Here is a 21,750-nt window from a genome sequence, read left to right as displayed (position 1 = left end):
AAATATGATTAAAGGCCTACATTAAAACATACCAGTACTCTGTCTTTACCTTTAATGGCCCTGGGCCCTGAGTTTGGGTTATTTGTGCATCTTAAAATGGTTCTGATGTGAGGGAATGAGGCAGAGGGGTTACTGTAATGCAGTCTGTCTAAAAAATATAAACTAGCCCTATATTCTGGTGTGATAACTTCTCTCCATAATAAATGAATGTCATTTGAGACTGCAGAGACAGTCAACTATTGGATTTAGCAATCAGCAAACAGCTCACGAGATATTACTTCACAGAGAGTTGCCAAAAATGTCATATCCTGGTGCTCTAGCTAGTAATTCAGCGTACTTGAAAGCTGCTGGTCTAGTCGGGTTTGTCTAGTTTTGACCATATTAAACGTGGTTCTATTTCATTCAATGCTGTTTCATTACCTGATTAAGAGTTAGAGTCAAGGGCCATGCAGTTAGATTCAGTTATACAAGAGGATTTGCTTTAGCGTTCCGGTTTTGACAACCCCGTAGACTACGCATTAATGCGTAGAAACTGTCGCAACACGTTTCTGAATTGTAGTTCGGCGTGGTGGTGAATACGGCTGGACTGGAATGACTACAGATGATTAGGCTACAGGGTTTTTTCCAGACAACACAGAGGCATGGTAGCCGATGAGTCGTGTGCGGATCGAGGGTGGGTAAAACTTGGAGGATTACAGGCGGCTGGAACAGAATGCTCTTTTAAATTGTATCCCAATAAACGGATGACAACTTACAAATTTACAGCAAACTTTTAGCGCTAAATATGACGCTGGGTCATAAGTTTTTTTAAACTGGGTCCTAGCATAGACATGCCCAGCTAATAGGCTAACGTTATGCAGGTGCAGACTGAACAGCTGCGTGTGCGCTGCAATGACTTGGACGGCACTGACGCTGCTGTTTGAACCAAACTGCATTACCCAATGCCATTTTCTTCGTTGACTTGGCGTGTGGAAACTCCTTTGAATCTACTGTCAAGCTAGTAGTTCGGATGAACGTAGTCAACAGCTGGTGTAAAGTCGAGCTAACGTTACACTGTCCGAGGCGTAACGTTAATGTACTATTCCTGCTGAAGCATATGGGTCCTGCGTACTCAAGCTCTCGACTCCCACACAAAAAGGATTGTCGCTGCGCTGCGGGGGTGCAGTGCAGTACGTCTCTTTCAGCTTCACATCTGGACTGCCTGGCTGTATTAGAGCTTTTCTTGCAAAATAACTCGCCTTGGTGGGTAGTACCGTGAATGAGCTTCTGCACTAAACGTCAAACAAAAGACTTGGACTGCTTGATATAGCTAGCTTTCTCTGCTGGGTAGCTAGCTGGCTAGCCATCGTGTTCCTACGAAGGGGCCTATATTTTGTACAAAATATTCTAGCTAAGCTAAAGCTAGTCTGGGCCATCGAACCGTTTTATTTGGTTCATCACATCTGGCTGTTAACAGGAAAACACGCATAGCTACGGGATCGGCGTAACCCACGGATGGGTGACAGCTAGCTAGGGTGACATTGCAGTCTCTCTTCACATTTGGATATTTACGTCGCCCGATATAAAAGTGAAAGTGGAGCATTGTCCGTCATACGTATTAACGCAGTGGGATTTTTACGTCTGGTCGCCGTTCCCCCCCACCCTCCCCGCGGTGACGGTGATGGGTCGGAAGCGGTGTGTCGGTGCAGATTGTTCCAAGATGGCGGCCGGGTGCTGCGGGGTGAAGAAGCAGAAGCTGTCGGGATCCCCCGGATCGGGGGGTCCTGGCGGGGTGGGGGCTGGAAGCGGGGTGGCAGGGACCGGACATTGTGGATCGGACTTAGGAATTGGTTCCTCTTCGACTGTTGCGGCGGGGAACGTGAACCGAGTGAACGGCCTGGGAGGTCCTGGAGGTAGTGGTAGTAGCAGCAGCACCAACGCATTGTCTCCGACACCGGGAAGCTACAACTCAACTGGCCTCTCCCCGAATCTAAGCCCTGGATCTGGTTCGGGAAGTGGAGGCAGGAAGATGGTTGTGTCCGCGGAGATGTGCTGCTTCTGTTTCGACGTGCTTTATTGCCATCTGTATGGATACCAACCCCCCAGAACACCCAGGTTTACAAACGACCCCTAGTAAGTGTGTTCTTATTTTGTGTTTATCCTCCTGGCACGTGTTTTTGTCAAGGGATCTGTGTCAAAATCCGCAAGCTAAAGTAGCTTGCTAGGTAATGTTAGCTAAGTAAACTCAGCCATTGGCTCAACGATTGAGCTAGCTAGCTAAGCTACTCGAAGTAGCGCGTTAGCTTGCTAGCAGCTGTAGCTAACTAGCTAAGGATAGCTAATTGAACATTTGTTATTGAAAATTTGAGCCTACAACTGTAGTTCAATAGACAAAGACAGTCATTTTATTCGATATTTGCGAAATCGAAATTGACTTTTGTCAAGTTCTATAACCTTCTAATTTTCTGTCCATGGTGGGGTTAGATTATACTGGTAACTAGCTAGCTGACGCTAACCAACAAAGAAAAATGCTAGCTAAGAGGCTAACTTGCTTTAACAGACCAGTCAGTTTAGGGAGTCATGGGACTCTCGAAAGTTGACAATTCTCAAGAAATACAACACAGAACATGTCTCCTTTGCACTCTCTTAAGAGCTGTTTATGTAGGATGGGAATCATCGACACTTTAGTTAACTAGCTAACGTTATCTGTCATAGCTGGTATCTGTTAGCTAGCCTGGCGTTAACGTTAGCTAGATTGCTATCTCTTGTTGTTTTTTCCTCGAAATAGCAGTTTCATACGACTCTTTTCCGGACCCATTATTTCGAGGTTAGTTTACAATACACTTGACAACATAGGCCAACGTTAACTAGCTGTATGGGAAACTTTATGAATGGTTGACATTACATTTTAGTAATTTAATTCAACTTGAAATCTATTGGTAGTAAGCTAGCTAGTTGGTAATGTTAGCTATAAATAATTGGTAACGTTAGCTGTAACATCTTCAAGTCAGATAATTGGTTAGGGTGCTTCAACTAATCATTATTGTAAAGTTAACACAAAATGTGTTTCAAACCCTATGCCTGTCAACATCTAGTCATTGTTTTTTCTGTCCTTCCACTTTCATTATGTCTTGATAAGTTTGATATATCGGTTATGTAAGTGAACGAGTGCTCCACGTTGCTTGTCCGGTGATCTCATTATCTTCACATCTCCCCCGTTATCCCACATAGCATACACCAAGTTGCATGACAGACAAGACAGCACTCAATAAAGTCCTTCTGGTTAATCTTTGACAGAGGTGTGAAGTCATTGGTTGGAAATCAGACACGTGATGTCATGTGTCAGTTTACAGACATGGTTTCTTGAATTAGAGGTCTATTAATAGGTACTAGTGAAGCGAGGTTTCTGTTGGCCCGTTGAAGGTAATTTCCCCTCAATTAAAAAGCGCCTTTTTTCGCTGTTTTAATTTGTTTGTTGGTCTTCATGAAATCATAAAGGCTTTGGGCCTACTCCACTTTGAACACTTCAAGAACTGTCTTAAATCACTTTTACTTTCTCTTCACTGCACACTTGCCATACATGTATTAATTAATTCAAGTTGTCAGAGGCAGTGTGTGTGACATTAATCAGGAAGCAGACAGTGCTCAGGGCCATGGTTGTGATGCACTCTAATCTTTTGATGTTTTTGACCTGCCTAGACTGACCACTGTGTGGTCAAATGTGACCGAAAATCCAAACAGAGATTTGCAGATGAGAGAATTTTTCATTCAAAGGGAAATTCCACTAAATTGTTAGGCTGTATGACATCTGGTTTCCTTAATCTTGTACATAGGTCCACACTGCACACACATCACAATAGCACACACATTACACTCTGCACACACACTGTCCATGGCCACAGCTCAGTGGCCTTGTGGTTAGTGTCTGCCCTGAGACTGGGAGGTCGTGAGTTCGATCCCCGGCCGAGTCATACCAAAGACTATAAAAATGGTACCCATTGCCTCCCTGCTTGGCACTCGGCATCAAGGGTTGGAATTGGGGGGCTACATCACTAAATGATTCCCGAGCTGCTCACCGCTCCCCGAGGGGATGGGTCAAATGCGGAGAACAAATTTCACACACTCAGGTGTGTGACAATCATTGGGACTTTAACTGTAACTGTACATACACTCACCACACTCCATTCTGTATAGGTTATATTGTATTTAGCATTTGTATTTTATTAGTACTTTATTAATATTTTGTATTTGCACTGTCCTGTCTTTGCACTGTCCCATCCTGTCCTGCACTCTGTCTAATGTTATGCCCATCCGCATGCACCATCAACCTAAACAAATTCGTAGTATGTGTGACTACCATGGCAGTAAACTGATCTGATTCTAAAACTGTCATTAATAGCCCAGAAGAAGTGAGGCTTTCACCAGACTTGTTTTGAATTACCTTTGAAAAGAACATTCATTAAACTTTTTAAAAAAGTGAGTGCTGAAAGAAACCCCCAATTTAGTCAGAATTTGACTGTAGGCCCTGTAGTAGGCTCAATGAAAATGATTAATCTTTTAGCTGGTTGGCTTGGTTTCAGGCTTAAAACTCTTTATATATGGATTTTCTGAAACGTCAATGGGGGTGAATGAAGGGATATTCACTTCTTGAACCAGAGCCATTAAAAAGGTAGGCGGTCAGTTACTGTTGCTCTCTACAGATGTTCCCCTTCAAAGTGTGTTGCTATGTATCTTTAATGACAGAGAACATCAGCTGCTTTGAATTAAGCCTGTTTTCAAATTGGCTGGAGCAGTTTCATCCAGGCCTGTGTTTTTAAAGGATTTACATGATTTGAAGGGGGGATCTCTTCCAGAAGGTCGTCTGTTTGTTGTTGTTGTCTTGTCTCATGTTTAGTCTTTGCTGGCTGTATGAAAACACTGCAGTCCTTCGGCCCCGGAGACCATAAAACCTTACACACCAAAAAGACTCCAACCAAACTCATCCAGCTCAATGAGTTCTGTCTGCCAGCCTGCCTAGTACCATCGTGCACCAAAGACACAATGACCAAGCCTTCAATCCCCTGTTGTTTTTGGCTGACCGTTGGGTTGGTGTGTCCCCAACCTTAAGCCCATATGCCAGCATACCCCAGTCTACAAGGTCTGGTTGAAATACTTTTGCCCTTAGGTTGAAATTGAATGCCATATATGCAGCGTAATGTGTTTGAGGAATTGATGATGTGAGGAACATGACACCATGCTCCCCCGATGCCCTGCTTGATCTCTTGTAAACCTGACTCCTCATCTCCCTGTCCACAAACCTAGCTTATGACAACTTGTGGTCCATATAGGCCTATCTGTAGTCAAAGTAGTTTATACATTTGTGAGTTGTCTTACAATTAATTCCAGTTTAGCATAGTGATAGATCATAGTCCTCTGGGTGTGATTGCCATTGGGCCTGGTTTGTTGTTACCTCCGGCCAGGACGAAGTCTGGGGGAGGAGGTTATGTTTTTGGCACTGTGCATTTGTCTGTCTGTGTGATAGTCAGCAGGATTATGCAAAGAACTACCAGACTGATTTTCATGATACTCGGTGGAGAGGTGTAGCATGGGCCGAGGAAGAACCTTACATTACGTTTTGGAGTGGATCTGAATCATGGGGCGGATCTACAAGTTATTTTTCACTTTCATTAACATTGTGAGACAGGGCGTTTGGCCTTGTTACGCACCAATATATCACCTGGTGTGTTTGATATTGCAAGATGGGCCATTGGGCAAATCCGCAAATTATTTTTCACTTTCATTCACATCCAAAAAGAAAAGATCGTCCTCTAAAATGGAATAGCCCACTCGCGTCCACATTCAACAACTGTACTGTAGCCTACATGCTGATGACATGCCTCATGGGCAGAAATCTGCACTCTTCGAGTGGCGTTCTAGTTTGGTTGTGATATCTCACCAGTACCCGATAATCATCAGTCAGTCTGCAGGGTGAAGCTGGCTGTGAGGGCAATGTAAAGAATTGAAACATCCCCTGCAAGTTTGTCCTGTATTTCCTCCAGTGTTCACCAGCAGTGATGGGGGTTATTTTGACCAAACTTGATGACAGTCCCTTGTATCTATCCCCTGTATACAGGCACACATGTCCAGACCTTTTTGTTGGACCTAGTCTTTAAAAAGCTGTTATTAATTTACTAACTTGAGCACATGTAATATGTTTGCCAAAGTTCTTTAAAAGCAGCCATTGTCCAACATCCCCATCTCAGAGACACGCCGTCTATAGCAGGCTTATGTCCTCAGGGTCGGTCCTCTGCAATGCAGGGAGCTGCTTCTCACAGTACATTCCATGCTAACGTGTAGGCCAGGCTGACAGCTATATGGCTGGTCAGTCACATGGCTCTCCGTCTCCATCTACCCCTCAGTGATTGATGACTCTAAATGGAATACCATGCATTATTCCATGCCATGTGTTGTTTATTTGTTCAAGACAAACATGATATGATAATATTAAGAAGTATTTAATATTATCCTTTTCATAATAATTAATTATTTTTTTATTAAACCAGTGAGGGGAGTGTCTGACTTTGATGCAATATAATAGATTGTTGGTGTGGGTGTCAGTGCTGGTTAGTGTAAAGCTAGTGCTGACCATAGGGTGGGGGGGTTTGGGAAGAGCTGTGGATGACGGCACGTGGGGAGATTGGACATCCCTTAAGAATGTGGCATGCAGGCTCTGGGATTATGGTTCAGAACGTACACTCGCACTCGACTGAATGGGATCTCAGTCAAGAGAGGGGAGTGAACGAGCAAGAGAGAAACCAGCCTGTCTCGTGCACAGGATTGAAGGCTGTAGGAGACCAGGGGGTATGATTTGAATTTCATGTAATGGTCTGTATGGTAAGGGATTTGCATCCAGACCACACTTGAACAGTACAAACAGCCACCTCCACTCCCCAGCGCCTCATATCTGCACAGTGCGCTATTGTGTCGTGTTGCCTTTTCCATGACTCAGCTGAAGGGGGATTACAGACCCTCTTGTTTTCTTAGACCCCCCTCACAGTGATTGATTCATCAGCAGTTCATTAAGAGAAATCAATGTGGGCTCACAGGAGTCTGGCTGCTTGTAATGCAGTGAACCCATCAACCCTGGCTGTTTGTCAAAAATGTTCCCTGTATACTCCCCCACCCCCTCCCGTCCTCCCCCAGCACTAGTAGCTAGCTAACACTCACAATAGTTTACCTTAAGCATGTAAGGCCATGCATAGCCTAACTGTAGTTTGCTCACAAGGATTGCCCTGAGTTTGACATTCTCATATACTTTTGACACGATTTTACAGACAACATTTTCTTAGCCTGACATCTCCTGTTCAATGTTTCAAACTTTGTTCTGGAATTAGCGCTGTCAGAAGGGGGGTGGACCCTCCGAGTGGCGAGCCGGAGTCCCAGCCGTAGTCTTTGTTGACTGTCCCCACAGCTGCCCTTGTTTTCTCCTAAACAAACGGCTTGGCTCACATACGCCTTCAGGCGGTTGCTCACCTTATTTGCCAAGGTTTTTTTTTCCCCTTGTGAGATTAAAAGCTATTAATCTTGAAGAGGCCACTGCGGGCTGGGAGCCAGTCTCCAAGGCTGGGTGGGTCTCTGCTGCAGAGCCGTAGTGGAGGGGTCTAACACACTGGAGGAGCTTGTCTCTTTAGTTGAAGTCAAACCTCATTACAGCTCTGGTTCTGAGCAATGGCAGTTGTCTGTCAAACCACCAATTATTAGAATGAGTTTTCACCGTCTTTTAAACATTTTTTTTTACTGCTAAGGTATGGTGCATATCCCTTCATTATGCTCACCATGTCTCTGACAGGCAAGTTACCCCTGTTCTTTTTCTGACACTGTTGTGAGTCACTGTGAGTGACTGGTGTGTCTAGAGAGCCGTTTATTTAAATGCATATTGTCTCATCAGCTACTGCTCACCTGAAGCTTGGACTAGCCAGGATTTTAAATAAGTAGCATCTGACATCTGCTCTGCTCTCCCAAACACACAGGGAGAGCAGAGATTCTGTCTTTTCCTCAACTCCACCCATGGCACTTGTAGTTAAAAATACATGAACCCCATTGGCCAAGATTGACATTGATTCTAAGTATAGTTGCATTTTTCTTTTCATGGCGCACACTTTCTGAGAGGGTCATCATGACTGATTGATCTCCTAGCCAGCCGCAGAGTGGAGAGTTTTTTGATTTTAAGCAAGTTATCAGCGTCCTAGAACAGACACACCCCCTACTTCTTTATGAACGGGGCTGCCACCATCCTTGTTTGCTGAGATTGTGGCTAACCTTCATGTAATAGTGCTGTCAATGTGCTTTTCTGAAGAAAGGTGAAGGTACTCGTATAGCCTAACAAGGCACTGTATGGAGTATGGACAGAACCAGGGAATATCCCTTAGTAGTATTGCACAATAAAGTTTAGATCCTCAATGTAGCCTAATCTTCAGATAATTGTGAAATGATGCCAGGGCTTGTTCTTAGATGAATCAAGGGTCGGAAGGTAGAGCTGCAACTCCTTTTAGGTGATAACTCTGTTAAAATACAGACAACCTCATCTGCATGGTTCTCTTGAAATTTGTTTTGGTGTGTTGCAGTGGTAGACTGAAATCGTGTTTGGGAAAGCTGCCTGGAGTTTTCTATTGAGAGTGCAGCATTTGTTGGTCCTCAGTCAGTGGGCCCCCATGTACCACAGACAAAATGTCACTACTGCTTAGCTTGCATTTATATCTATTGAGTGAGTCTAGGCCTACATGGAACTCAACAGTGGAAAACTGTAAACATTTCACAGTTTTCTGTTTTAAAAGAAAATGTTTAGCTTTTAATCAACCAGATAGCATTGCCTGAAATGTAAATTCAGCAATTAAACCTTTTCTTTTTGTCCCTCTGCTCTTTTTCAGCCCACTGTTTGTCACTTGGAAAATAGGCAGAGACAAGCGGTTGAGGGGTTGTATAGGTACCTTTTCTGCCATGAACCTGCATTCAGGACTCAGGGAGTACACCCTTACCAGGTAAGCTTTTTAAAACGATAGTTTACTTACCAATATACATAACATTATTGTTCTGACAGAGTTTTTATTCCCCCACAGGTTTAGAGGGGTAGCACATATGTTAATGAAAGGAATAGAATTTGATAGTGTGTGAATCGGGTAGGTAGAGTTCCCAAAGGAATAGGGATCAGTGGCGATGCAAATCAAAGTGAAAACTTTGCTGTTATTGTATTAACCACAGTGCTTCCTAAAAACATTCTGGTGGAATCGGCTACTTTTTTGACATGAGAACGTATGTATATGTACTCGGAATTGAGTTTTGTCATATCTTGAGTTTTGTCAAGCGCTTGGTCTGAAGTCTGGAGTAAAAAGACCCCACAGTAGTCAGTCTTTGCAATATCAAGATCCTCTTTGACACTCCCTCTATTTCATACCTGTGGGACAGTAGCTGGTTCCTACCTGTGGAGCAGCTTAGTGGCCTTGTGGTTAGTGTCCGCCCTGAGATTTGGAGGCTGGGGGTTCAATCCCCGACCGAGTCGTACCAAAGACTATTAAAAAAAAAAAAAAGGTACCCAATGTCTCTTTGCTTGGCACTCAGCATCAAGGGTTGGATTGGGGGTAAGTCCCTTCCACATACTAGCGCCATGTCCAGGGGGTTTACTTGTACATCAAGCTGCCTCACGCTAAGGAATCAGGAGATAGGCTCCTGCCCTATAGGCCACTAGGCTGGAGAACCAAGGCTACTTACTTTACTTACCTGTGGAGCAGTAGCTGGTTAGTGCCCGTGGAGCAGTATGAGAGAGGAGGGCAGTAAGCAGTGACCGAAGAGAGGAGTGTAACCACTGGACAGAGAACCGTTGTCCATGTCCCCTCCCTGTCCTCTGCTGGGATCTCCAGACTGGCACACATTTTCCACCACGAATGGGAGAGGGAGTCGGGGATGAAGGCAGAATGTGCAACGAAGCAGAACAGCCGGCTTATGTTGTCCATCGTCACACTACATGAGAAAATGTTGAACATGAAGAATTCTCAGGGCGTTGGAAGGTGTATATGTTTTGCTATTGGTGGATTATCGTCTATCAATCGGTACTTTCTGGGAATTTAACATTTGTTGTTTGTTACCTGCTAGAACAATTTCCTAAGAATCAGTAATTTACTAAAAAGAACATATTAAAAATAACCAAACAAAAAACATTGGCTGGACATGTAGGAGTTCTGAGCTGAATCTCTGTCACTTTTTCACAAAAACACACATTTTCACTCATGCACATACACACACATCTGGAACTGGTCTCCCATTGGCTACAAGTTAAGTCCCTTGCAGGCCTCCTATTGGCCAGCACTGTTGCTAGGGTGATTTCACACTGGGGCATATAGAAGGGGTCATGCAGTACAACAGTCAGAGAGGCCAAGGCCAAGCTTTTTTGTGTGTGCAAATTTCATGTGTCTTACATCACACTTCTGATCTTATGAGATGATAACATAGAGAGAGGGGGGGGGTTGCGTCCAGATGAAGGTTCTGTTCCACCAGCCTGCCTCACTAGACCTGCCTCTAATGACATCTAATGAGGCCTGGGGTACTTATATGAATCTGCCGTTGGCCTCCAAGTGGAATCACAGCGTTACTTTCACAGATAAGAAAGATTGCCATCTTATTCTATGAAAACTACTATTGGATTTTATACATCTATAAATTATTTTGTCTGTTGAAACAAGCTAATATGTATTTTCTCATATGTGCTGTACCCTGACCTCAGACCTGGCTACCTTCATCCCATTGTTAGGGTTTTCACATCATTGTCCTCCCATGGCTCTCATTTGTTCTGGACATTTTATGTTGTCATGCAACAATCTCACCATTCAAAAACACTTATCGGTGGGGTGGGGTCAAAATATGCTGTCTCTTGTCAGACGGACAGAAAAGGGAGGATGAGTTTGTGAGGAGTGAGGACAGCTGATGTGTGTGTGTGTGTGTGTGTATTATGGATTGGTGCTCTAAAGATCATTGGTAGCAGGACTGATTGTGTGCTTGTGTGTCTCTGTCATCCTCCCAATGAGCTTTGATGCACCAACAGAGCTGTGTTATTTTTCCTAGTTTCATATGAACGTACTGCCAAAGGTTCTTCACTTTTTGTAACATGGACCAATTAGTAATTTTTACTCTTTAACTCTTTAACTTTAACTCTTCAGGATATTGTCACAGGTTTCTAGAATTTGTTACTTCTCAATTATGTTATCCTTGCTGTCTAGAGGTTGAGCTCATCTGTTTGTTTTAGAAAGCGACCTTGTTTAAGATGGCTGCTGGCAACATTATGCTAAATAATCCCCAGCTATGAAGCAACCGGCCAGGCTAGTCTGGGCAATATGTGGAGTACTTCTCTGTGAGCGTTTCTGTAGTGAGGGACTCCAGTGAAGGACATTTTCAAGTATCCCATATATTCACACTGATGTCACATGACCACAATCAGGTTGGTAGTCATTCACGTCAGTGTGAATATATGGGACATTTGAAAAGATGCATACCACACCATGCATATTTCAGTTTTAGCTTTACAAAATGACAGGGCTTATTTGAATTCACCTTAAACTGAAGATAGGCTAACATCCACCATTACATCCACCATTACATACCAGAGCCCTGCTCTCCTAACTGCTTTGTCTCTCCATCAGTGTGTTTCCTTTGCTACTACTGTACCACCAACATGTAGAATTCCTCTGCTCTCTTATAGAATCTTACACTGGAGCTGACAACAGTGGACGGAACACAACAAGACACACACTAGCTACTGTATGTTCGAAATGTTCCCTATTTCAGAAATAGTGGACTATATAGTGTGTTCCCCCTTTTTGTTCTAGTGTCCGAATTCTCAACGATTAATTTGATTCACTATATAGTCCACCATAAAATACCCACAATTCACAGCAATTTCTAGTGAACAGAGGATGTACTGTACAATTTCTCTGAGTGAGCGGTTTCAAACACAGCTTCTGTTCCTTTAATACTCTGTTCATGAGTATTTAGGCACAATCCTAGTTACCCCATTATATTCCATTTCGTTCACTAGAGCGCCCCCCGAGTAGGTGATGGGGCTTAGATGAACTCCTCTGAAATGTGAATCATATTTATAAACACACCTTTTGGTTATGTCAGTTCTGGAACAGGAATGGGCGTTGGGACAGTGTTTTGTATCCACAAGGTTGGCCTTTTATCCTCCTACTTGGCGTACACAGACACACAAGAAATGCGCGCACATACACACACACACACACACACACTCTTATGCTATTTCCTGCACTCAGACCTAGCAGCCAGGTAATCTGCTCTCTTGTCAGGTCCTCTTTGGTTATCTTGCATCACCCTTTTGGTTCTTAAAAGTCACTTGGAGAGATAATTTGCTTTCAGAGTTGAGCCAGCCTGTTCTTGTGGCTTCATCATTCTGTTTCTCCATGCTTCTGTCATTTCTCCCTTAGTAAAAACAACTTACAGCCTCCACTGACCACAGCTTGTCACTTCCAATCCCGGTCAGAGTGCTGTGTCCTATGAACACATCATGGAGGTTATGAGATGTCGTTTACAAACTTGATTGGTGTAACATGAGAAGCATGTAGAAGAGTGCCATCACAAAACATGTTAATGGAGGTGAGAGGTCAACGTGTTTGTACTTACTGTTTAAGCCCCTTAAGATCAGTTTCAATGTTAGTGAGAAAGCAAAGCATAACGAAGGTCAAAGTTCATAGTTCAACCCAGCTGTAGTGGTGGTGGTGATCTCCAAGCATGAAACAGCTTCCACATATTAAAGGGGCACAGTCACGCTTGTTTAGGTTAATATTATTTGGATTAAATGCTTAAATTCTCTGTGTAGGTCTTAATTTAAGCATTTAATCCAATGATATTACCTTAAACACGCGTGACTGTGGCCCTTTAAAGGGCTAGCATGAAGTGGCGTTACTGTCCTTGCTCCAGGTCAACATTCTCTCAGCTAGCTAGACCGTGCTGAGGGGCTTTTGGCTGGTATAGACAGAAATGGGGAGAATCTTAACGTGCAAGGCTAACTGTTCCACAACTTATCCAGTTGATTTTCTTTTCTCCCAATCTCAAAGTTACTAGGAAATCTGCCCGTTGTTTCCAGCCCCTCCTGTGTCACTGTCAGAGAGTGTGATTCGAGGCAACTTCGTCAAGCACCTGTTGGAGCTTATGACACTAACATGTCTGAATTCTACCCTCATATTTTAGAGCTGCTGACTACAGTAGTCTAACAGCCTTAACATTCCTCGTTAGGAAATGGAGACGGTTGCATCAGAGTCCTCTGGGCCACTGACAGGAAGATGGTGTGTCTGGTTAGGAAGGGTGGTGGCAGAAGTTGTAGAGTTCTTGCCTTTTGTTGGGGAGTAGGTGAAAGAGAAGAAGTAATTCAGAGGGAAAGAGAGTTGCAGTGTGGGACTGATGCTGGAACCTTTGGGACTAGGAAATACTGAGATTCACCCTATTTTGTAGCCGTATGTCTTCAGATGTTTCAAAGTTGTTGTGTCAATGCTGTCACATGCATTTCATTTATACAGAGATACTTCTCCGTGTCTGATTGCGTTTCAGAGTGAGATCAAATGCATGTACATTGGTACCATTCCAACACTTGGGGGATAGGTAGGTAGGTAGGGTGGGTGGGTGGGTGGGTGGGTGAAGTGTGAAAGTGCGCACGACTCCTAGATTTAAGAGTAATATGGTAGGTAGGTAGCCCAGTGGTTAGAGCATCTGAGTAGTAGTAGTGACCCATTTGTTTTGTATAAAAGCATCTGCTAAATTACCAAATTGTAATACTTCATTGTTCCATGATTAAAGGCAATAAAGCTGGTTGTAGACAATTGCTAAAGGGGCAACCACCACCAATTGCTACCGTCTGCTAATGCCCCCCTGCACACTCTCTTTCTCTCCCTCCCCTCTCTCTCTCCCCCCTCTCCCCCTCTCTCTTTCTCTCCCCCCTCTCTGTGTTCTTGTCTCCACAGTGCCCTTAAAGACAGCCGCTTCCCCCCTATGACGAGGGACGAGCTGCCTCGCCTCTTCTGCTCAGTGTCTCTCCTCACCAACTTTGAGGACGTTGGTGACTACCTTGACTGGGAGGTAGGAGACTGCAATGGACATAGTTTTAACATGAGGTGTGTTAAGTTGTTACTGAATACAGAGGGAAGGCCCTCAGCCCATGAAAGGCCTCTATGTCTATAATGTCATGTAGCTTGTTTCAGAACAACACAGCAAGCTGGATTACTGTCTGTTATTCCCCCAGGCTGTGGGCTCAAAACAAGTGAACTACTGGACGTTCACTAATGCTGCCTTCACTGAATGTCCTCTTTACTCTGGGTGCAATACTGGACAAATATCTGTGTCTGTAGCATTTTTAATTCTTGTAAATATAGCTTCTCGTAGTCTGTAATGTATGTACAACCATGTGCAGCCACATAATAGCCTTACTACTTCACATCTGTTGTGTGTATATTTTTTATTATGTTTAACTTACTACTCCTTTTATTGTGCTTTTTTTTTTTTTTTACATGCAAGTCCCCCGCCGAGTCACATTCCTTCCTTGCATGTGAAAATGTTCTCGGCAAATAAACCGAATGCTAATTCTGATTGTTAATGCTACTGAATCCAGCAGTTATTGTTAACCCAGCACATGTGTAGGCGACACTCATTTTGAGAGTGTTTCCAGGGCTTTGGAGTTAGGTGAGCAGCGTGAACTGGAGACGCCACAGAGCGCTCGGTTCTGAGTGAAGTAAACCTCCTGTGTGAGGCGCTGATGAGGACGTGATAGGGGAAAGGCTCTGCTGCAGTGGCCATTTCAGGCCTGCATTAAACCAGGCCCAGCTGCAGCTTGTTAATCCCAACGTCAGGCAGCAAAAGTAGACCTCAGCATTGACGTTGTTGACCCAAACAACTGGACAGAGAGACCCCCATCTCTGGTGGGACCAGGGGGTGACGTGGGTGTCGGGACCGTGTCACCCACAGGTTTTTGTTATAAAGGGAACAATCCCCCAATCTGTAACGACTCATCTGAGGTCAGCGTGACCCTCAGCTCCCCTGCTGGCCCACATGTCTCCTTCATTCTTTATCCATGCCCCCACTCCTCTCTCTGTCTCTCTCTCTGTCTCTCTTGACTCTTTTTCTTCCTCACATTCCGCCTTTCTCTTTAATTGTCATATCTTCTGCGAGTGTACTGTGTACTTACTGACTGTATTGTTGCTCCTGGTCCCTTGAGGTGCTTTTATTCCTAATCCCTCTTCTCTCCTTGCCTCTCTGGTATACAGGTGGGTGTTCACGGTATTAGGATAGAGTTTTTCAATGAAAAAGGATCAAAGCGCACCGCCACCTACTTACCAGAGGTTGCTAAGGAGCAAGGTGAGTGTTGTCCTGCGTCGCCTGACTATGATGTCTGTATGATCAAGGCCTTTTGTAGCCAAGGCTAAGGTATTGGACCGGAGGTCACAGGTCATGACGTGAGTGACATGCCCTCCCCGTTACTCTGCAGGATGGGACCACATTCAGACCATAGATTCCTTACTACGAAAGGGAGGCTACAAGGCCCCCATCACAAATGACTTCAGGAAGACCATTAAATTGACCAGGTAAGAGAGGCCATTTCCACATGGGGCACTTTCTTCCCTCTGAACACGCATGTTCCGTGACTCCCACACTGTCATACAAGCTTGTATTGATTTGAATTTTATGGGTTTTGTATTTGTCTTGTGTGTGTACACGATGCTCCCTTGCAGAAGAGATCTGTTTCAAAGGGTCTCCCTGCTGAAGTAACACTTAAAATAAAAATGCAATGTAATAATAGTCCGTCGTGCCTCTGGTCCTCCACAGGTACCGTAGCGAGAAGATGACAATGAGCTATGCTGAGTACATCGCCCACCGCCAGCACCACCACTACCACAACGGCATCGGGCACCCTCTACCCCCGTACAACCATTATTCCTGACAGCGAGCCGCATGACCAATCACTGGACCTCTCCGCGGACCTGTTCCCAGGAGAGCCCGCCCCCTCCTGGTCTAGCTATCTCTACTACTGTACCATTTTATGATGATAGTTTCCGTTGCCATGCTGACAGTCTCCCAGACGTCGACGTGGCAACGGGTGGCAAATAAGCATTAATTTGATCGACAAGAAAACAAACAATTTTTCTTTTTATCCTCCAATTAATTTAGTTTTTGCAGCATATATCTATATCTATAACCCCTTTCATTCGGATTTTGGGAAATTAATACTCAATTTTCTTAAACTTTATTCTTTTCAACAATCCTAATCAGGTTTTTGATTCTGTGGATGGAAGCAAGTCATATATATGATGGATTAGTCTTGCTCTTTTTTTGTGTGTGTAGGCTATGCTTTCTATTTTTATCTTTTCTTAATAGCCAGAACAACATTGTGTATCATGTAGCAAGCCAACAGCAGTTTTGGAAGGCTGTATCTTTTCCTCTAGTTTTGCTATTCCTCTCAAAAGTTGACTGTTATGGTTGTTTTGGCCTTGTAATCCGTTCTAGTGATGTAGTTGAGAATAGATGTTGGGACTTATATACCCCAGGTTATAGATTGTAGGGTTGTGAGGTTGGGATGTCACGTGACCATTATGCCCTGGTCTTATTCATTGTGTTTGCTCACGATCATGTGTTTGCTTGTGTGTGTGTGTGGTTAGGAATGTGTCGAAATCTCACAGGAGATTGAAACCGCTAGATTAAATTAGAAATTGGGTCATGCCAAAATATTGCTCATGATGTCAGGATGGAGCTGTTTATATTCACCCCCTTGAGTGGTTACGGTGTTCTGTGTACAACTTGAAATTAATTGAATTGGGCCAAGCATAGTTATTTTCCCTATTTCTTATGTTAACCCTTTCAAACTTGAGATAAATCTGGAGTAAGCCATTTTGCTTGAGCATGACCACTTCTGAGGAGGTTTTCCATCTCTTGTCTCTGTGTAACTGTCCCCAGAGCTTCAGTGTGTCCTTTATGTTAAGGAGGTGGGGACAGGTCTGATTGATGGGCAGTTGACTTGTCAGTGTTGTGTTTCCATGTCTTTTTGTTTGAGAGGAAAGCCTTGAAGGAAGTGACAGGGACATGCTACAACTACTAAAAGCCATATTCTCTTTTTAATGCATGCTTTGTACGGGTAGTTAGTTGATTGGCTTGAAGAGTTTGCTTACTCCCCTCTTCTGATCGGTTCCCTTTGTGCATATCTGGATGTGGTGTTGGTCACAGGTTTGGTTTCCTCTCACAGATGGTTCCCTTTCTTTCACCACCAGAGACGTTGTCTGGCCTTTCTCAGCTTCCTCCTTCATCTGTGAGCAATGGGTGAGCGTTAGGGTTTGAATGCCTTTTCGGTGTTCATTTGGGTCCTCTGCTCCACTGGTTTGACAACATTTTCTGTCTTTCTATATGTGGCCGCCATAGCACCTGTCGATGCTTGACGATATGGTCACTGTTTACATCAGCATATGACATGCATGCTAGATGAGGGTAGCCGTAGTCATAAAACATGAATAGCTGCTGTGGTGGCTGTTGAACATCTAGCTTAGCGCTCATTACACTGTTGTTGTTCTTGGATTTTGGCTTGTATTACTCACCTAAACATTGTTTCCTCTACAACATGCTGCTGTTTGTTGAGATGCTTGGATTTTCGAGGACCAGTTACTTTGGTGTTATCTGTGCCACTAGAAACAGTGGAATGTTTTGTGTGTTGGATCATCTGTTGGCTGTATGTTATTGTGGAAAACAGTTGAGTTGGTAGGTTTGGAAAACAGTTAAATTGGGTGGACTTGGAACAGATGCAGAGGAAACTGGGACAGGGGGAACACGCTGCTTTCATTTTAACAATAGTGTTTCAGAGCCAGGGCTTTCTTTGGATGAGTGAAGCCATTTCTAGATCTTTAGATATTCATTGTGAGTCGCATCCACGCAGAGCAGTCTGGTTGGTGTTACAATGTTTTATCCAGTGTTGTTGAGGATTACATAATGAGCCCCTCTCAGAATTTGAACTTATTTTGATTTAATTTGGTGGTGTGTGACTGAGGTTTTTGAGAGGTACTCGTACTTGACAAACATATTTTTGGAACAGCCTTTACCAGCGGACAGGTTCTTTTTTCTTTTCATATGCAAATGTTAAGGGCTTTTGGCACTCCATCCACAGTAACCCCAAATGACCCAGATCTCCGTTGTGTTGCCTTAATGAATCGTTTAATAAATGATGGACCAGTAAATGTGCTTGGAGAGTTCCTCTATCCAAAACTGTGCTGTTATCTGTAACCCACAGGGCAGTGAAGGGCCTTAGATAGATAATTACAACCGTGAACCTTGAAACTATGGGAAAGCATTCAAGTCCTGAGATGGACAGACAGGAGGTTATTTGTTGATATTTGCCCTTGTCCTACTGAGGGCTGTGTATGAACCAACAGCCTCCAGTGATATTAGGCCCAACTTCTTAGTGCTTGTTAATGCTGCTTCCTTAGGTTCCCTTAGTTCAAATTTAGAGATATGAAACCTGTCACTGTTCACAGTTTGATGGCAGTTCAAATGTACTTCACTCTTGATGAACCAGACCGAGTTCCCCCTTTACAAAGATAAAACTTGAGAACCTTAGTCCAGGAATGGATCTCTTGTGTTTGAGAAGCTAAGCATGTTGCTATGTTTGTGAAATATGCAGTTTTCTCTTTCTCTGAGACTTCTCTTAACTGAACAGTCAAGCACTCATTTTCTGGTCCATTAAATACAGCACAACCTGCAATTTTCTGCTGCAAAACCAAATTCATAACACTATTTTACATATTTGTCTGTTATATGTACACATATGCAATCAGTTTTGTTGCATGTATGTATGTATAAGGCCTACGGTTTAATCTATGACATGCTTGATCTACGGCCTAGAATCTTAAAGAGAGGTAAAAGAAATCTAAATGGTGCTATCAGACCTCATGTAGGGGCGGTCACAGGTTTTGTGACTGGTCATGCGGACTCATTGTTCATATCAGACTTATTATCCTTGATATATGCAGATCTGTTCAACAGGTGTTTTTTCCTACCAGTGAGTGTCGACACCTCTGCAGGTTTGAAAGGACAAGAAGTCATGAATAACCTCCCTCCTCCCTTAACCGACCCCTGCCTCCCTGACCCTGCCCCATGGCCGGGGTGTGAAAGGTGTATGCCATCCAGTAGATAGTGGCGTCAGAGAGGGCATTCTCTCCTGGGCTGGTGGTGGTCATCTGAAGGGGTTATCACCTCTCCTCTTATCAATAGCAGAACCACGCCCACCTCAGGACTGAATGCTCCTTGGAAATCACACCCACAACATATTAATGTTTACCGTATCCTGTCCTTAACTGTTAGTCATCCACAGGTTTTTATTTGTTGCTAAAAGAAAACCTAGTTCTACAGTTTGTCAGCTTTGGCCTGTAGAGCCTCTTTTGAAAAGGAATTCCATCATTTGAGCCCTCCCTCTGTCTTATCATGCAGTAATGCTCCTTTTCAATGACTGGTTTTGTTAAGCTTCAGATCATGTGATTCTTGGCATTGAGTTTGTTCAAATATTAAGTGAGACAAATGTGTGACTGAAACCAGAAGTTGTTAAGGAATCTGTTTGACTAATTTTACCATCAGGTGGAAATGGAACTATTTGCTTTTTGTCCCCAAAAAGCCAGGGTTGTGGATGCCACTTAGAGAGTTAAATGTTACCAGTTGTGGCCATCCTTTAGAAAAGGAACATCAGTTGTGCCCTTTCACAGTCATTTTAGCTAGTACATTATTCTCTAGTCCATTATGGCAATAGTCTTTTGGTTCCATACCAGGTTAGGGTTAAACCCCAGCATTCCTTGTATGTTCATTCATATATTTTTGTGGAATGCTCATGTACCTTTGTATGTTCGACCGAACCAAAGATGCCTCTGGCCATGTCCAAATGCTGCTCTTCGGGCCTGGCTTCCTGTCCTTCCAAAATACACCCCTGCAAGAGACATATTGTTCTTTTTTCTTGTTTCTTTTTTTTTGGTTTTAATGTTTCTTTTTTTTTGTACAATTTCTAACCTGTATTTTTCATTTCTTAAGCAACCTATTATTTAATGAATTTTCATTCTGTCTGTGACGCCTTACCAGGCATCAAGGATAGTACGATTAACTGGTTGCACATTTTTATTTTATTTTGTTAGTCACTTGTTTTGTTTATTGTTGTTACTATTATTATTATTATTATTGTAATTTTACAAAAAATGAATCCCATAGCGTGCCTCCTAGATTTATGGGTTTCTAAATGTGTTTTTCCTAAAGACCAGCAGTTATTCTTTATATATAAAAGATGAGTTTCTCCTTATTTTTTATGCCATTTAAAGATGGAAAGGCCTGTTTTCTTTACTCTGGACCCAGTAGCTGCACTGGTATACAATCGCACTGATAGATAAAAAAAAAAAGAAAATAAAAAAAAGAAATGAATTAATTAATCAATAATAATAATGATAATAATGACAAATGAAATAAGAATACAATAAACTTGTGTTTGGAACTTTTGTAGAAAATTTACTTTGTGGAAAAAGAAAAAAAAGAAAAAAGGAAATGACTGTTTTGTACATCAAAATCAATTCTTTTCAAGAAATATTTTGGATCTAGTTTCTAAATTATTTTAGTGGTTTTCTATGTTCTGGACATTTGAGATGCCGAGTTCAGAGGCATGTCGCCTTGCAGAGTGACGGTCTCTGTTGTTGTGGCATGATGGGCATGGGGTTGCCTGGTGTAACCCCTCATACCCAACTTTTATTTATTTTATTTTTGGTTCTCTATTCCTCTGCTTTAGTAACTTGAAAATGTTGATGGAATAATATGAACTGGGAAATAAAATAAAAAAAACAGATCCCTGTAGTTAGATCCTCCTTCCTTCCCCATTGAATTGCTGTTAGTGTGACGAGACTTGAAATGGGCATTTATTATGATAGTATGGCTCCAAAAAAATATGAAAAAAGTAAAAATTTTCCAAAAAAGAGTGGGACAGGAGAAAAAATATATAGATGGGTTATCAGTGGATGAGCAAAGACTGTGGAGATAATGTAGTTTTAAACATTATTACCTTTTAAAATCATTTATCCAATAAAAAAAAATACAAAACCAATTGAAAAGAGAGAAATGTGTTGTGTATTTCTTTGTCCTTTGTCAGCATCTTTAACGTTGATTCCCGGTCGTTACCGGCACACTTCAGGTAATTTAGTTTAATCTGTGTTGATGAGGCTATCATCCATTTCTATCCCAAGGTACAATAGCACTGTCAGAAGAGATGTGCAGACATGTTCAGGGCATAAATACCATTTATTGTCAATACAGCACAGTGCACATTAACCTGGAAAAAAGTACAAAAACATACTGTATCCCTTGTATTTGCGTATTTGTGTAGTAACACAAAAAAAAACTCATACTCAGGCTGTGAGTGATGAGTAATACTTCCCTTAAAACAGGGTTCCTGATAACTGTCCCAAAGTAGTTCTGTGCAGACCATTGGTTGCAGTTACATTTGAACATAAATTTAAGTATGTGATTGTTTATTAAACATATTGGGGTACTTGGACTGAAATTGGTCAAGACACTAAGAATGTAGATTTAAGTGTAGTGTATGACACAAGCCCAGTTCACAAGTCAATTTGACTGAGAAACATGTCGGTATGATATATACATTACATTAATATCTACATTTATCAAGTTGTGCCCCACGAACAACTATTCCCCAACAACAGTTTGTCCCTTTTCTGTCTCTTTTCT

General features: G+C 42.8%; 1 protein-coding gene across 1 annotated transcript; it reads left to right on the top strand.

Moving 5' to 3' along the window:
- Positions 1-1,660: 1,660 nt before the first annotated feature.
- Positions 1,661-21,023, top strand: ammecr1 (AMMECR nuclear protein 1; the record flags this gene model as incomplete). Its single annotated transcript, XM_084449530.1, has 6 exons — positions 1,661-2,112; positions 8,886-8,996; positions 13,977-14,091; positions 15,273-15,363; positions 15,494-15,590; positions 15,832-21,023. 6 exons carry the CDS (start codon positions 1,661-1,663, stop codon positions 15,944-15,946), a joined length of 981 nt encoding a protein of 326 aa, XP_084305656.1. The 3' UTR covers positions 15,947-21,023.
- Positions 21,024-21,750: the final 727 nt, after the last annotated feature.

Source organism: Borostomias antarcticus (genome assembly GCF_949987555.1).
Source record: "Borostomias antarcticus genome assembly, chromosome: 15".
NCBI lineage: Eukaryota > Metazoa > Chordata > Actinopteri > Stomiiformes > Stomiidae > Borostomias > Borostomias antarcticus.
This window is presented reverse-complemented; position numbering and strand designations above follow the sequence as displayed.